The sequence below is a fragment of the Molossus molossus genome, unplaced genomic scaffold (assembly GCF_014108415.1).
Source record: "Molossus molossus isolate mMolMol1 unplaced genomic scaffold, mMolMol1.p scaffold_m16_p_4, whole genome shotgun sequence".
NCBI lineage: Eukaryota > Metazoa > Chordata > Mammalia > Chiroptera > Molossidae > Molossus > Molossus molossus.
The window spans coordinates 19,912,431-19,930,561 of NW_023425377.1; the positions used below are offsets into that span (position 1 = coordinate 19,912,431).

The 18,131-nt window shown below is 39.4% G+C and overlaps 1 protein-coding gene across 2 annotated transcripts in view; it reads left to right on the forward strand.

The window, feature by feature from the left end:
* Positions 1 to 12,669, forward strand: part of FAM114A2 (family with sequence similarity 114 member A2) — a 37,360-nt gene extending 24,691 nt beyond the window's left edge. The window contains exons 10-15 of one of the 2 annotated variants that reach the window (XR_004956391.1): positions 674 to 796; positions 1,283 to 1,422; positions 2,072 to 2,144; positions 5,083 to 5,136; positions 6,769 to 6,962; positions 12,326 to 12,669. Coding sequence is in view for 1 of the 2 variants with exons in the window: in XM_036239611.1 (XP_036095504.1) it covers positions 674 to 796; positions 1,283 to 1,422; positions 2,072 to 2,144; positions 5,083 to 5,136; positions 6,769 to 6,870 (492 nt within the window). In the remaining variant the exon portion in view is untranslated. Of the gene's footprint in view, positions 1 to 673; positions 797 to 1,282; positions 1,423 to 2,071; positions 2,145 to 5,082; positions 5,137 to 6,768; positions 7,353 to 12,325 lie in introns of those variants that run through there. The other variant, XM_036239611.1, reaches the window with a different exon arrangement.
* The last annotated feature ends 5,462 nt before the right edge of the window (positions 12,670 to 18,131 follow it).

The following is an 18,131-nucleotide window of genomic DNA, read 5'->3' on the forward strand; positions in this document are numbered from 1 at the left end:
AAGGGTGGGGGAGAACCAGAAGAGAGTATATTACAAAAGTTAAAGAAAACTAGAAACATCCCAAAGGTCCATCATCAGAATGGGTAAATTGTGGTGTATGTATAAAATGAAATACTGCACAGCAATAAAAAAGCATGAATTGCTGATACATGCACAACTATGTGAATAAATCTAACAGGCAGTATGTTGTGCATAAGAAACCAGACACAAATTAGAACCTACTTCTGATCCCATTTATATGCATTTAAGAGCAGATTACCTTTGGGTAGAGGTAAAGGGACTCTGTTTGATCAGTACTGACTACGAAGGGGTATGGGGGACCTGCTATGGTGCTGGGAATGTCCTTTATTTTGATCTGGGTCACAGATACATAGGCATATACACATGTAAACATCTCTTGAGCTGTTCTCTGAAGATTTGTGCACTTTATGTAAGTTATACCTCAGTTTAAAAAAAAGCCAAAAGATTTGAGAATTCAAGAAGGCATGAGTGGACAGCAGTGTTAAGTGTTGTAGAGAGTTCTAGTAAGTCTAGTACTGAAAAGCTAGATGTTATATTCAGATGAGGACAAAAGCACTGATTTCCATGATGCTAACGTGTTCTTTGTCATTGCACAGTAATCTTGGTGAGCTGAGTTGAATTGTTGGTGGTCAGTAATCTTTTTCTTATTTAGGCAAGAAATACAGCCTATGAATGGATCAGGACATCTCTGGAGAAGCCATTAGAAGAGAAGGAAGAAGGAGAAAAACAGTTGGAAGGAGAAACAACTGAGCAAATCAATAAAAATTCAATAGAGGTAACCAAAGTAAATAAGCTCTTTTTTTTTTTTTAAAGATTTGAGATGTAGGGATATTGCAATTTGGGAACTAAGTACTTTGTATTTTGTTGCACTCCCATCTATAACTTCTACCTTGTGTTTCAAGATTGCAACATCTTAGTTCCAGACTATGAGATGTAAAGAAAGAGACAAAGGGTACATATGTGGTATCATGAGGGTTTCCAGAAGCTACCACAAGACACTTTATCTAAATCTTTTGGTGAAAACTTAATTACATGGTCACATCTGACTACAGGGCAGCCTCCGTTTTTGCAGCTATAAGTCTAGTTGTAAACTTATATTACTATTATGGAAGAAGAGGTTTACTAACAGCGGGTAGCTATTAGTTTCTGTTGCTTTCAAGATATTGAATCCCTCAGTATGGAAGAAGTAAGGTGATGTCATTTCCCCTGAGATTAAAAAAATACACACCTGTGCTTTGTTTTGTTTTTTTTTTTCATCCAGGATATCCATGCATTTGCAATCCGGAGCCTAGCAGAACTGACTGCCTGCTCAATTGAACTGTTTCACAAAACAGCAGCTCTGGTTCTCCATGGCCGGAAGCAGGAAGTGACAGCTATAGAAAGAAGCAGAACCCTTTCCCAGTAAGTATAATAAGTATCCCTCTAAATGATGGAAATTGCTGAAAGAGTTTTCTTGGCTTATTTCCCAGGTTTTAGAAACTTTCCTTTCAGCAAGATACTATTCACACTATACCACTCACATATTATAAGTTTCTTCATTTGGGGTTTTAGTTAGTATGTAGCCAAAGTGTGCTGTTTCTTTTTCACTGAGCCATAAGTCTACGTTATAATTCTGCCCTTTTTATTAATCACTTTATACTCTGAAAACTAGTTCTCAGATTATTGGTCCTGGAATAGAATTAATTTAAACTTTATTTCTAAATGTAATCTAGGATCTTTTAAGTACTATCTTATCTCCTTAGAATGTATTTTTACTTGTTTCCTTTGATTTAACTGGAAAATATATTACTTTCTAGAGGATTTTGTAGAAAAATGTTTTTCTAAGGAATTAACCTCCTCTTCCTGTATCATAAATGCCTACTCAGTCAGATGGGTCCCCACATACATAAGGTAGCTGACTTAGGCATGATTTACTCCCTTTGAAAGCTTTCTTCTTTTACATTTAGTACCAGGGGTGATTTGTTCTTTTCTGATAGTCGTTAAATATAGCTATTAAAAGAAAGAGAAAAACAAAAAAGAATCCTCCTGATTTTTCTCCCTTCTTTTCTAGGATGACAGTTGTGTTGTGTAAAGAGTTATCCTCTTTGTCTAAAGAGTTTACCACCTGCCTAACAACTGCTGGGGTAAGAATTCATTCTTGTTGGGCTAATGTCTGTTTTGTTTTTAAAACAGCTTTGTTAAGATATAGTTTACATACCATAACATCTGCCCATTTCAAGTGTATAATTCAGTGGTTTTATGGTATATTTATAGAGTTGTGCAACTATTGCCATAATCTAATTTTAGACCATTTCATTATTTCCCAGAAAACCACATACCATTAACAGTCATTCACTTTTCCTCCATTCTCTTCTATCCCTACGCAACACTAATCTACTTTCTGTCTATAGATTTGCCTATTCTGGATATTTAATATAAATGGGATCATACAATATGTAGTGTTTTGTGTCTGGTTTCTTTCACTTAGCACAGTGTTTTTGAGGTTCACCCACATTGTACCAGTACTTTTTTTTTTTATCCTCACCGGAGGACATTTTTCCATTTTTTGTTCAGATAGAACGGGAGGGGAGAGAGAGAGAGAGAGAGAAACATCGACGTGAAAGGGACACATCGAGTAGCTGCCACCCACACGACCAACCAGGGCCGGGGACAAACTGCAACCGAGGTACGTGCCCTTAGCGGGAACCGAACCCGGGTCTCTCTGGACCGCAGGCCGATGCTCTAACCGCTGAGCCAAACTGGCCAGGGCTGTACCAGTACTTTTTATTACCAAGTAATATTCTATGTCATGGATATATACCATATCTCTGTGGGTATCCTTATGTTAGTACCATATTATCTTGATTAGTGTAGCTTTGTGGTAAGTTTTAAAGTCAAGAAGTATAAGTCTTCCCACTTGGTTCTTTATTTTCAAGACTTTTTAGATTTGGGCCTATGCATTTCCATATGAATTTTAGGATTGGCTTGTTTATGGCTAACTGATTTTTGCAAGTCATTTTTGTTCTTTCTTTTTATGAAGTCTGCAGTATATTTTGTGCTGTTCTCTGAGACTGTGTTAGAATTGTAGACCTTGATAAAATAAGAACCCCAAAATTTGACTCTAGTTTTAAGGAGTAGTGCCTTAGACTCTGGCAACTCTCATATTTTGAAATTGCTAGCCAGTAGGTAAGTTGTAGTTAAAGCTAAAGTTTTTTTTTTTTTAATTTTGTAAGGAATTGTAAAAATTTACGAGTGTGTTTGAACTATGGAAGATGACTCAAATCAATAATCAGGAATTAGGATAAAATGAAGGGCATATTTTTTCATTTTATTTATTTACTTTTTGATAAGTTTAAATCGTTTAGGGGTACAGCATTACATGGATTCTGTGTCCGACGGCCTTAGTGGGAAGGCTGCTTTGGAATTTAGCACGAACCATGCCATTGTTTCCATGAACACGAGTTACCTTTCCCCAGATTACTCTGGTTTTGTTTGGTTTGCTGCCAGGAGTCACTGTGTCTTCGTTTTGTACACATATGCACGTCTCTTAGAATTCAGTTTTCATCCCGAGCATAAACATCTTCAATTTTAAAAAGAGCCATATGCTCCCACTGGTTCCGGAGACCCCGCATATAGCCAGCAAAAATGACCTTGGCCCAAAGCCTTCCAGATATATTTGTCGTTATAGGAGTCCTGTTCCCAGCAGTCCCCACAGGGGACTTTCCAAGATGGTGGAAAAAAGCAAATGAAGGGCATTTTAAATGAGCAAGTAAAAATTACTTCATAGTAAATTAAGCTCATAATACAAAGAACTGATTGGTACTTGCCAGAGGTAGGGAGTGAAGGTGGGCAAAGTGTGTGAAGACAGTCAAAAGGTACAAACTTCTAGTTGTAAAATAAGTCATGAGGGTGTAATATATAGCATATTGACTATAGTTAATAATACTGTATTGCATATTTGAAAGTTACTAAGAGAGTAGATCTTAAAAGTTCTCATCACAAGAAATTTTTCTTTTTAACCTATGTGTGGTGATGGATTTTAACTAGACATATTGTGATCATTTTGCAGTGTATGCAAATATCAAATCATTATGTTGCACACCTGAAACTAGTATAGTATTATATGTCAATTGTACCTCAGTTAAAGTAAAAATTACTTTATAGTGAGTATATAGGTGTCAGTGTGGCAGCAAAATTATTCTGTGCCCTTAAATTTATTTTAGTTAAGAGCATGGCCCAAATTAATTTTTCTTTTGAATTATACCTGTAGGGTATAATACAGCTATTATAGTTTACACATGTAATCCAATGATATAGCTTCTCTTTTCCTCTTATATTTTCTTTAAAAGAGCTCTTGGGTTTCCCGGAGTTAATCTGAGATCAAATCTTTTCATGTGTTTCATATCTTTTCATGTGTTTCATAAAGATACTTATACCCAGTGGTTCTCAACCTTCCTAATGCTGCGACCCTTTAATACAGTTCCTCATGTTGTATGTGGGTGTATCTGCATGTGGGCGCACCCGCCTGGAGACTGAGCGGTGTTTCGGTTCCTAAGACCATCTTAGGTGATTCCTGTGAAAGGGTCGTTCAATCCTCAAAGGGGTCGCAACCCACAGGTTGAGAACTGCTGCTTTAACCCAGTAAGTCAATTACAAGGTGCTAACACATGCAAATAGTAAATTTGCATTATTTATTTCCATGTTTTTCAAACAGCCATCTTAAAAACCATTGAGTATTTTAAGCACATGTTTCATATCTGCAAATTTTGGTTTAAAATATTTCTAATGTTTTCTGTTCAAATGTAGCTTATCTCTGCCCCCTCTTCCAAAATGAAAATACTTTTCTAAAATCAATAAAAAAACTCCAGAGGTGTACATTATCAATTTGGATAGCACAGAAAGATTATAAAGAAGGAAATTTAAAGTACTTCCAGAGATGACATTTTGCTCTCTCAGTTCAGACTTTTTCTATGCTGACATTAATGTATGGATGTGCATGCGCATGTGTGCATGTGCGTGTGCATGTTTCAGAATGGGATCATACCATGTTTATTGTTTCTTTAACACTGTCCTTTATTCTAGGTCAGAGAAAAGGCAGATGTCCTTAATCCATTAATTACTGCAGTATTTCTAGAGGTTAGTAGTAATTGTTTTTAAGTCTAACTTTTAGACATTTTGTATTAATGAACACTTCTTAAGTTTTTATTTTATTTATTTTTCACAAGATTGGTAGTTTAGCTATATTGATGCATATATGACCAAAATGGTGTGTATTTGATGCATAGTTCCTGTTTACTAAATATAAAACAAAAGATAAAGCTGCTGGGTGGTAAAGTGCATAGGAAGAAGTAGTAAGCGGTCGTCACTTAGTGCTACCCTTTGGCAGTTAATGGACAGTTCTCGATAACAGAACACCTTCTGGAGACCAAGAGGGGAAACATGAAGGGTTGAAACAGGCAAGCACTGCTTCTTTTTAAATTTTTTTTGTTAATCTTCACCCAGAGATACTTTTCCATTGATTTTCAGGTAGAGTGGAAGGGAGGGAGGGAGAGAGAGAGAAACAAACATCGATGTGAGAGAGAGAGAGACATTGATTGGTTGCTTCCTACATGACCTGAACGGGGTCAGGGATCAAACCTGCAACCCAGGTACATGCCCTTGACCGGGAATGGGACCTGCACCCCTTCTGCCAGAGAGCCAACACTAACTCACTCTAACTGAGCCAAACCAGCCAGGGCAGGCTCTGCTTCTTAAAGGATTCAGGCTCATGCAGAGATTTGTTCAAAACAAAACATTTTCTCATTTTCTTGCCAAGAAATTTGCTTTGTTTCGTCAAAGAGGTACCCATGTTTACAAAAATCCTCAGTCCCTTAGATTTAAGGAGATGGGTTGTTTCAGTCCATGGAAAAGGGGGAACAAGAGGATCCCATGATGGATTATATTGCTTCCATGAGTGATGCTTTCTGGAGTCCATGTTTTAAGAACTCTATCTTGTAAATTAATTGTGCAAACAATTTAGACATTTGATGATCTGTTTAAAACATTTATATAAGCATTGAGGGGAGAAAATATATTTGATAATTGGTTAGGTTTTTTTCTTCATAGATTTTAGAAAGAGAAAGGGAGAGGGGGAGAGAGATAGAAACATCAATGAGAGAGAACATTGATTGGCCACCTAATTGGTTAGGTTTTTAATATGAATTCAAAAGATGTTATTGCTACTGGACTGTTACTACTTTAGTTTTAAATTCTGTAAAGTGTCCACTAATGAAATGCCTTTAATTCCTTAACTGCACAATTTTCTTTGAATAGTTAGGGAAATTATTCTGATCACTTAAACAGTTTTTTTTTTTTTTTTTAAATAAGTTTGTGCCTGGCCAGTGTGGCTCAGTGGATTGAGCATTGTCCCATGGACTGAAAGGATCCGGTTTGATTCCTGGTCAGGGCACATGCCCGTGTTGTGGGTTCGTTACAGGGTATGCAGGAGGCAGCCGATTGATATTTCTCTCTCGCTTCGATGTTTCTATTTCTCTCTCCCTTCCCCTCTCTCTAAAAAATAAATGAAAAGATATTTTAAAAAGTAAATAAAAAATAAAATAAAGTAAGTTTGTGATTTAGTAGATGGTCTCAGAATGGTTTAGGTGAAAGAAGTTTGCAAACTAGGAGTCCAGCCCTATACTGGATCTTCCCTGACTTTTTTGTTATTGCTGTCTTATGGTATATTTTCTTTTTTAAGTGACTGGTATTTTCTTTTTTCAATATTGACAGGCATCAAATAGTGCTTCTTATATTCAGGATGCCTTTCAGCTACTCTTACCTGTGCTGGAGATCTCGCTCATTGAGAACAAGACTGAATTACCAGAGGCATGAGCTGCGGAGCCAGAGGCCTTTGTCAGAACATTGAAGAACAGAGAAGATTGACCTGAGACTTGTGATGGCCAAGAAATGCCACTCTATTCTGGGTACCCTTGCAGAAATGAGGGAGAGAAGGGTTATTTTAGCATAAAAAAATTTCAGGCAGGATACCAGTTTTACAGGGAGTTTGTTGCCTTCATTGCTTGGTTAAAGTATTCAGGTTCTCACACCGCTCTTCCCGGTTGTTATGATTAATAACTTATTTGAAAGGAAACTTTCTAAAGAAAGTGAAAAAATAATAGCTCTAAATAAAGGTTAGTGGGACACTCAGGCAAATATTGGTCTTTTCTTTGATGGTGCAAAACACTAACAATTTTGTCATAGACATAATTGATTGTTAAGCAAGAAAAAAGTACTTAATTTAGTATTCTAGAATTCACATTTGATCTATTAATGCCATGCACTTTCTTCTTTCTTTAATAAAATGGCTTTAAGAAGCTGAGTATATGTAAACTCTATAATGATTACCCTTTATTACACAAATTCTTGGAATTGGTTAGAAAGTTTTATCTGCTCTTTAATTCTCAGCAGATAGTTGGCATTGAGGAGAAACTTATAGAACACACTTGTAACTACACGAATTAACTATAGCAATGTGTCCTTTGGCTTCAAATTGCTCTCTCACTCCAAGATGACAAGTTTCAAGTTGTAGTTGACTTCCACTCAACTGGATTCAATACCAATAAGTGCCATTTAGAGGAACAGCTTCATGTTTGCAGATACTCTGAATCTCTCCAGGATGTTTTTCATGCATATTCCATGTGCAGGATAAATTCAGTAAGAGCCAGCTCCAAAGGAGTGTGAAGCACTTACAGTAATGGGGTTTTTGTTGTTTGAATATTGTTGAAATGGACTGTAGAGTCCTATAGAAGTGATGTTCATTTATGACAAGATTTATACCTATTAGGTATGGTATATTTTTCCTCATTCCTTTTGTTTTAATGTATTCTTTAGCATGTTTATAAATACAGCTTTATCCTTGCTAGATCGTCAGCCTTCTTTTTGTTCTCTTCTACAGTTTAAGAGACTAAAAGGTGATTGTCTTCCTAAAAGTTATTTTGATATTCACTCTTTTTTAGAAAGTTCTTCAACTTTGTGGATTTTTAATGATTTAGGTAACTTTTGGGATTTCTGCCACTTATCTTCTAAAACCTTTAAATAGAATAATAATTTTTACAATTGATCCTTTTATTTGTCTAAACATGAGCCCTGATATTTTTCTTAGACCAAAGAAATAGCAAAGCCATAACGTAGAATGATGTCAAAACTATTTCTATGTGATTGCCTTATCGGGGGTAGGGAGCTGTTTGTAAGCATAGAGGAAAATAAATAGATCTTGCTAAATAGGTATACCAACAGCACTAAAATGTAGTTCTGCTTATTTTCTGTTCTAAAGTGATCAGAAACATTTTTAAATATTCCTTTTTATAGACAAATTTTATTGTTCCCAAAGTGACACATTTTGAAACTTAGTAATACAGTTGCCTTGTGGTTAATAAAATTGGTGTTCCAGTTCTGATTTGTTGCCTCAAACTCAGTTGCTGTGTCTGAACCTGGATCCCTTGAGCAAGGTATACCTTGAGGGAGGTTTAGAACTGGTCCTAGTGCCTAACCTGTTCAGACTCTTGTAAAAAAAACTGAACAAATATTTTTTTTCTTTTATTGATTTTGAGAGAGGAAGGGAGAGGGAGAGAGAGAGAGAAACATCGATGAGAGAGAACATCAGCTGGCTACCTCCTGCATGCCTCCCACTGGGGATTGGGCCCACAACCTGGGTATGTGCTTGACTGGGAATTGGGGTATAGATGTGGAGGATTGAACAGTAATTCTCTTTATGTGTCTATCCAGATTGTAGTCCTGAATTTGACCAGTTTTAGATTAGACCTTTCAAAAGCCAAATGTGACCCACTGCCTCTTCTTTCTTCCTCATTTCTCTCATCAGCTTCCCCCCATCCACCCAAATGTTTTTTAATGGATTTAGACCACCAATGAAATGACAAAAGGACCAATTAATTCTGAATAACACCGAAAATACAATGAAAAAAAAAAAGTTCCTTGATTCAGTAGAGATAGAGAAATAAGAGCATAAACATTCATTCATAGGTGAATAGGTAAATTTAGGGGGCATCTTGGAACCTATTGGATTATAGTGAGGGCTTTGGATGGTACATGGTTCTTTATACTGTTTGAGGTCAGTACATTATGTAGTTTCTTGATGATACCTACTCTTTTGGTGCTATTTCCTTTACATTTTCTGGTATCTAAGATTTACCATTATGTCCTAATACATGCTACCCCCCTTTCCAATTTACTTAACTCAGTAGTTAAAATGTTCAGTTATTACTGGAGTAAATGCTTCTCTTCCTACTATTGAGATCTTTAAAGGCTATGATTAAAAGAGACTTCATTGATTTGATCTAAAAGAAATAGAAACTTTCATGAACTAATTCTTGTCTTCTTTTCCTTTACACAATACCTTGGAAACATTATAGACAGGCTATTTTTTTTCTTGTTTTTGATAGATTTATTTATTTATATTTTTTAGGCATAGATACCCAGATTGATAGGACTTTGAAATGTGAAATAATAATTCACACAGGTGGCATTTCTACCAATCCAAAATTAGTGCTAATGCACAAATATGAATATTTTAGTCCTACAGTCAGGAAACAAGACCTGTGGATTCCTCCACCTGAATGAGAACCTTCGTTTTATACTTGTTTTTATCTAAAGACCTGTTTGAGGGAGAGATGTTTTATGCATAGTTGATATTGATATCATTATTTGAGAAGGACATTTTTTATATTTTTAGATGCATTCTGAATTTTAAAGATGAGGATATTCTTCATGTTGTAGAAACCCAGAATAAAATTGTACCCATGTTGGGCACTCCAATAATCATGGCATTTCACAAATGTCAGAGATTGGAATTTCATATTATGTCTTAACAACATAATGTGATGCTCATTTTCACAGAAGACTTGAAGCATTTGAGAAACAAGGAGATTCTAAAAATAGACCTTTTAATTATCATGTCATCAGATCTCTGGCCTAGTATATGAGGAGAGTTTTGAAAACGTCCTCAGTAGTGTCACTTTCCAACTGCACCCTGATATTCTTTAAGCACCAGTCCACTCGTTCCTCCCTTTTTACTTGCGGCCCTTGTTATTGCATTCTTTCTTGCTATTTCATCATTTGGCCAAATCCCAAAGTCCTTTCGTGTCTAATTATCGCTTCTCCAATCAACTCTTCAGGAAAAAAAAAAATCAAAATCTTCTCTGAAACTCATTTGTCCTTTAAGCTCAAGACAAAGGAAGGCTACAGTGATTGATCACTTCACCCTTGGACATCAGTGTTGAATTTTCTAAACATTTAAGTTTCAGACTGCCCTGCCTTTGTACAGGGCATATACAGAGACTAAAAATTGAATGTAATTGTCATCTGTTTCTACTTGTCCGCCCTGTATGTGTCTCTTTCTGTACACACTGGCCATTGTTGTGCTCTTAAGCTACTTCTAAAGAGGAAGTAATTTTCCCAACTTGATTGTGAAGGCACCAAGTATGCTTAATTTTTTAAAGCACATTTTAAAGTTGGAATGGGAGTAGTTTGTGGCACAGTGTCTCCAGCCAGTCTCACATGGGTAACCAACCAGTGCACTGACCTCAGCAATTTCAGCCAGACTTGTTTATGTAGATAATTCAGCCTGAATTATCTACATAATAATTGCAGCTATTTATGTCAGAAGTGAAGGATTTCTCTTAGTTGTTTAGTACAACTGGATCTTCCTTTAGCTCTCTCACACATATCATTGAGAGTAATAAGAACTATGTAGTGTGTATGTTGAAGCAAATGTTTCCAAATTAGGATTGAATATTCTTACATATTTATAGCATTCAGTAAATCAGCTAACACTTAAGTTCCCCTTTTGGGGGAGGGTTCTTTGTTTTGCTTGCCCTGAGTTTCCAGCTTCTGGCGTAGGGTCTGGCACATGGTAGCACATGTGTCGGCTGACTGAAAGAAGGAAGAAAAAGATGGGGAAACAAACAGGAAAGGAAATGGGGAATGGGGGTGGGGTGGCCTAGTGCTTTGCCTCTGGTAGAGAATGCAGAGCTGAAGGGATTCTCAGGTATGTAAGATTGAAACCCCTCATTTCACAGCTAGGGACATTGAGACCATAAGAACAACTAACTACCCTGAAATCACATAGCCGATAGGAGGCTCTGTGGGAACCTGAACCCAAGTCTTTGGATCCCTGGCCTGGCTTGTCTTTGTTACACCAGAGCCTCACTGTTGTTCTGTGCACATTTACTGGGAGGCTACTCCCAGACACTGGGGCTGGGGAACAAAATGCAGAATGCGTGGCCTCTGTCCTGTAGGAGCTCACACTGGTGCCACTGTCTGAGCAATCTCTGCATTGCAGATGCAAAGCCCTCTGACGACGAGGGGAGGCAGCTTCTCTGTTGTAATGAACTGTGGCTGAGTTGGGTGGACTTGTCCCAAATCTGGTTGTGATTGTTGGGGCAGGTCTGCATTGCAAATGTTTGCAGATACATCCATCAAAACCCTCAAATTGTTACTTTTGTGCTGGTGGCTTTTGTCTTAAGTGGCCAATTTTTGCTTTATATAGAACTACAGAATGATCTGTTATTCATCAACCACCGATAGTTAAGAGGACACTAAAATGTGGAATGGCTTGACTACCAGGCACCATGCAACATACTTTTCTCTGTAAATCTTCCCAACTGCTCTGTGAGACAGGGCAAGACACCCCAGCAAATGGGCCTGCAGGATGGTGTAGAAGTTAGGAGTAAAAACAGACTCAAAGTTGAATCTCAGCTCCCTCATTTTCTAGCCCAATTATCTTGAGCAAGTGACTTAATCCTTTAAAATGCAGTTTTGTCATCTATAAAATAGTCTCATGACAGCAATTACATTATGAAGTCATTGATAGGATTAAATAAAATCATCTGTGTAAAGTGCTTAGACTAGTGCCTGCCACGTAGCAAAATGAGGTAATGCTTAGTGAACACTGTGTGCCAAGCACTGTTCTGAATATTTCACATGTATTAATTCAGTCCTCACCATGAGATAGGAACCAGGAGCATACCCATTTACAGATGGAAACACTGAGGCACAGAGAGGTTAAATAACACGGGGTAGAGTCAGGATCCAAACCCGAGCAATTTGGTACCTGAGTTTCTGTTTTTAAACATTGCATTACCCTGCTGCCATAAGCTATCAGTTAAGAAACCGTAATGACTATTAGCTACTTTATTATGATGATTATGAAACAGATTTAGAGAGTTAAGTGACTTGCTAAGATTTCACAACTATAAATGGCAGAGCCCTTGCAATGTGAACCCAGGTGGTTTGGCTCCCAAGCTCATGTTTGTTATATTTTTTCTTTTAGGGGAAAAGCTTGGAGGAGGTACCTGTCTCGTGATAAATATCTATAGGGGAGCGTCTGGGCAGATTATCCAAAGCCACTAGGAGTTGGCATAGAAAGGACGTATGGTGACAAGTCATGTTTGCAACAGCAGGAACAAAGATCTCAGTGAAGTAAGCACATCTGTGTCATTTAGTAATCGAGGAAAGGAATACATGAATGTTCATAGTTTTATTTGTAATAGCCTCAGACTGGAAACTATGTAGATGTCTTTCAACTGGTGAATGATTAAACAAAATGTGGTATATCCACACCATGCATTATTACTCAGCAATTAAAAGAAGCAAACTACTGATACACGCCAAGAGCTTGGATGAGTCTCATGGAAATTATGATGAGTGAAAAAAAAAATCCAGTTCCAAAATATTACATACTGTATAGTTCCGTTTATATAACAGTGAAATGACAAAATTAAGAAATGGAGAACTGATTAATAGTTGTCAGGGGTTAGGAATGGGGCTGGGGGAGGAGGTAGGTAGGTATGGTTTTAAAAGGGCAACTGGAGGGAACTTGTGATGGAGTACCTTGGCTGTGGTGGTGGCTATACAGACCTACATGTGATAAACTATAGAACTAAATACATATGTGTACACACACGTGCGTACAAGGAACTATGAGGACTCTGAATGAGATGAGTGCGTGGTATTGCTGTCAATGTTCTGGTTGTGAAAATTTATGTTGGTTTTGTAACATGTTACCATTGGGAGAAATTGGGTAAAGGGTACATAAGATCTCTCTGTTCCTTACATTTACATGTGAATTTACAATTATCTCAATAAAAATTTCTATTTTTAAAAATGGAAGGAGGGGGACTTTGGGCCAAGGGAGCCAAATAGTCAAGGAATTGCCCATTTCCTGGATTTAACAAACATCTAGGGGTCCTGTCATTGTCCCTATTATAGGCACTTGGAAGCTGGAATTAGGGCAAGTGTGGATTTATATGGCTCTTCTCAATAAACAGGTACTTTGGTATCAGGTTTCAAAGTGAGATAAAGGTAGGTTAGGCAGTAAGGGACAGGTCCGTGGGAAGGGAAGGCTGAGACATGGGAGGTTTGTGAGGGCTTGGAGCTTGGCACATAGGCAACGTGCTGAAACCCAGTACACAGTATAATTGGGGGTTTACTTGGACTCTACAGATCCCAAAATAAAACTAAAATCAACATAGAAAACTATGCCTCCCAGGCCAGAACCTCCCAGGCCCCATTAACACTCCTGACTTATGGAAATAAAAGGCTTATCTTGATTGCAAATAAGAAACTCCTGGAAGGAGCACAGCTCAATTACATAAAAAGACCTGGAAAGTCTGGTGTCAGGCAAGAGGGGAACAGCGTACAGTTCCTTTCTCTGGGACCCTGATGGGTTTGCAAATGAATTTTATTTACTGTTAAAGAATAATATAGTGCTGGTGATTCTGACCTATCCCAATTAATATACCTACTGGTTTCTGGGACCAAGGCAACAGGATTGCTGAATGAGTTCTGCTGCAGAAGTATACAGTGTGTCTCTATTGCAGAAAGCCAGGTTACCTTACAAAGGATTATAGGAAACCAAAATTAGATTTAGATAAGAAACCCAAAGTAAGCGTAGGGCTGCTCCAAGGGCGTTTCCCCTTCTGCTCACTAACAGCCTGGGAGAAGTTGAAATTATCATAAAAACGGAAGCCACTAAGGCCCCTATAGATACCTGGGGCTACTTTATTTATTTTAACCACACAGCTAAATTGTCTCCTCCCCGGGAGTAAAGCTTCTGTATAAATGTCAGGGATAGCTAATCAATATGTTTTTAAATCAGAGCCTGTCCACTTCCAGTTAGGGAATGTTATGGGACAATATATATCTTTGCTAATCAAAGCTGCCCCAATTCACCTGATAGGGCAAGCTGTTTAAAATCAGTGATGTCCACATATGCTTTTTCCAGAAGGGTAATATGAATTTAGAGCTAGATGACCTAGGGTTGAACCTAGTTAGGTGGGAAACACAAGCTTTGAAATGTACGGATGTTGCTGAGGCAGAATTCTGTGAAAGGATCAGTTGGAGGCTAGCAAGACATATATCCACCCCTAGACAAAGGAGCCTCACCAGCAACCTACTTGGGTCCCCTCCTCACTGTAGGGAGTCTGTTTTTCAAATAAATTTTGCTTTCACTTGCCTCTTTGCCTGTGAACTCATTCTTTGATTTTGTGAGACCACGAACCCGGATCTGATCACTGCCTCTTGGTTTCAAAAGTAGGGAGAGAGGAGTGCAGGAGGAGTTTCAGAAGGTTTCCTGAACGATTCTGATCCATCATTCGTCATTGAAATCCACCAATGTAGTGGAAAAGATATTTACAGAATTCTGTTTCCAGCATCACTGAAGCCATGTCCTGCATCAGGGGAAAGAAGCACAAGTTACACAGAGGTTTTGACGGCGGCTACCCAGGACAGCTGAGTTCTAATTCTGGCTCAGCCACTAACTCACAGGATTCATATGGAGCCGCTTTCAATCTATTGATCGTAATAATGATAATAGCTATTATTATCTGAGTGGTTATTTTATGCTGAATGTTTTAAATACATTATTTCATTTATCTTCACAACAGCCCCACAAAGTTGGGAGTGCTCTTATTTCTAGCTAAGATGGGACATTTGCGGTCTGCAGAGGTTAAGACATTAGCCTGAGGTCATACAGTGTGAGGGAGTACAGCAGATTCTCTGCTTGTTTTTATAACCATGGCACTGACTTCTTTTTGGTTCTCAGTCATAAAAAGAAGAGATTGGGCCAAGAGGTTTGGATTCTCCATGGCTCCAGTGGATGCTGAGCCAATTAGTTAATTCTGACCTGAACTTCACAGAGCAGTAAGGAAATAATTCAAGAACTGCCAATCTTTCCCAGGGTTAAAGATAAGCCTGGGCCGGTTAAGAGGCAGAGAGGGTAACAGAATGATTTTCCACCCTTCAAAGGGAAGTGACTTAACTTAGAACTTTCTGTTATAGCCTGATTGAATGTGAAAAATAAGCCCGTTCTCTACAATAGAGTTTGGGTCTCTAAAGAGTCCTGTTGGTTGAATGCGTATTATAACCTGTCTCTTTTGATTATCTAAAATACAGGCAGTGGGAAGATAAAATAAATGTCTGTGTGCTGGCTTATTCAAGTTCACATTAAGCCCACTGGGAAAAGCACCTGGTGCTGTTAAGAAACTAGAAAGAAACCAGGATAGGATGCACTAAAGGTCAACGTGGAAGGGAGAGACCAAGGTCCAACATGAGAGGAGAGAGAATACAAGATAACACCCCCAGGTGTGCTCTGCTCTCTCCATCCAGGTGAGAGGCTGACCCTGGCGTGAAGCATGCCGGCCTTAACTGTAGGTGGCGGGCATCAGGGCTACAGCTCTGCAGGGCTCCCCTCCTGTGCAGTCACCTCACTGCTCTGCAGTGCAGAGAGGCCACGGGCTCTGGGATCAATGTAATCAGGTTTACATTCTGCCTAAGGCATTTCCAGCTGTGTTACCCTGGGCAACGTCCCTTTTAAGCCCAATTTTCTCGCCTGTGAAATGGGATAATATGAGCACATTCCTTATAGGGACGCTTTAGACTTAATCAGGGCTGACTACTTAATTTTCAGGTTTCAGTGCAAAATGAGTACATGGGCTTCCTTGTTCAAAAACAAGAATAAAGTTTGTATCTTGCTCCATGGTCCCTTCCTTTGCCTTTCATGTGATCTTATTTCTTATGGAAAGCTGTGCTAGCTCAGGCACAGGGACACTTGCTGGGTGCGCACAGACCCTCACAGGCGCCCGGGCCCCACCTGGAGACAGCGCGAACAGACCATGGCTGAGCCGAGGCTCGCGCCCCCGGCACGTGTTTCATCGTCACATCTGACTTTGCTTACTGAGCGAAATTCAAAGATAAAATTATTAAGCATTTCAAGACGGTGACTACAGAACATGAAAGCCCCAAGTGTAGACCCTTCCAAGTGTGGGCCTTGTATGACTGTACCAGTCACATGCCCACGAAGCTGGCCCGGAATGTGCTTGTAAGCCATTAGCCCAGACTCCGGCCCACAGCAAGGACTCAGTAACGGTCAGTGTGGAGAGCCCCAGCTTCACTCTCTGATCCCCTTAGGAACCCCACAGCACGAGCCTTCACTTGAGCTTTGCATCTTCAGCCTGGCTCGGGGAGAATTGGGAGGTGTGATTACCACCTTTGTACAAATGGGGGAACAGGCCCAGAGAAGGGATAGGACTTGGCTGTGTTCACCCTGTAGTTAGTAATAGAGGCCAACAGTGACCTCTCGACTCCCAGTGCTGAGTGTCTCGAGTGCAGTGCCCTGTCCGGGCTCCGTGGCCTGGAGATGATGGGCTCCCACTGGGGAGCCGCCGCCCCAGGCCCTGACCTAGTTTCCGGACCTTCGCGCAGTGCCAGCCTCCCACAGGGCCTTTCCTGCCAAGAACCTCCCCGCAGCAATTTTTTCTTTCATGTGCACATTCATCCAAAATTTAATCACATAAAATGTAGTTTTATCTTTTTATATTACCAAACATCATAAGCATATTTGTGGCTCATTAAATATTTTAAACTCTATTTATAAGAATTTCATAATATTCTATTTTAGGGAAGTCCCATAATTTTTCTGACGAATCCCATATCGTTAGACACTTAGGGTTTTTCCAATTATCTTTCAATTACTGAACGGCAGTGTACACGTTCTAAATGGGATATGTGTAGTACCTGGCTCATGGGTCATTGTGAGGACTTAATTAATGTAAGAGTAGCGTTTAGGAAATGAAACAAGCACAATGTATGTGTTAGCTAATATTCTGTCGGCTCTATTATTTTGATAATGCTGTCATTGATACCATGTTGTACACAGCTTCGAGTATCTAAGCGATTATTTCTAGAAGTCGCATCAGTGGGTCTGAGGGCGACCATTGCTAAGGCTGGCATAGAGTGTCCACAGTTTATGGAAGGTGTGCTTTGCAGCCGACAGGGAGATGGAGATCCAGGGGATCCAGGGGTGGGGTGAGGGCGGGATTGAAGCCCAGGCTCTGGCTAGAAACATTTGTTACGATCTGACTGATGCCTGAGGACATTTGGACAACAGTTTGTTCACGTTCGGGCTGTAAACCAGAGAGGAGAGAGTACAGAAACTTTAGAGAGGGCCCCAGAAAGCTCTTGCTAGCCCAGCACAGACAGCAGTTTGCTCTCCAGCTCCAGATCGGTCCTCTTCCTTAGCCAGGGACCTGTGATAATAGGCTGCACTTCAGGTGAGCACTGGGCAGAGGAGCAGGGAGGACCAACAGCTGCTTTTGTGGTCTGCCTGCTCCCATATAGCGCCTCTGCCAACTCTCTTGCATCGTGCAGTGTAATCAAAAGTAATTTGTCTTTAGGATGCCTCTACTATACATAAATATCCAAATACGTATTTCATAGCATGATAGAATCATAGAATTGCAGGGATGAAATAAAATTCCATGCAATATTCCCCTAGAGCAGAAATCTCAAATGTTTATTTGTGAGTCAGAATCCGACATCAAAATCATCTGGGGCTTGTTGAAAACCTGGGCTCCAAGTCTAATTCAGCGGGTCCCAGGAGTCTAATCCCTTTGAGAATCCCCCAGGTCATTCACACTGATGCAAATATGCTACATTTTGAGGAACTCCTCTGTTGTGTCCCTAGCAGGTTGCCGCTAGTGTTGGGAAGCCACCACGTCAGGAGACAGCCTATTCCATGCTAGAACAGCTGCCCTGACTGTAAGCAAGTTGTGTCTCCTGGGGAGCTGGGATCTGCCTCT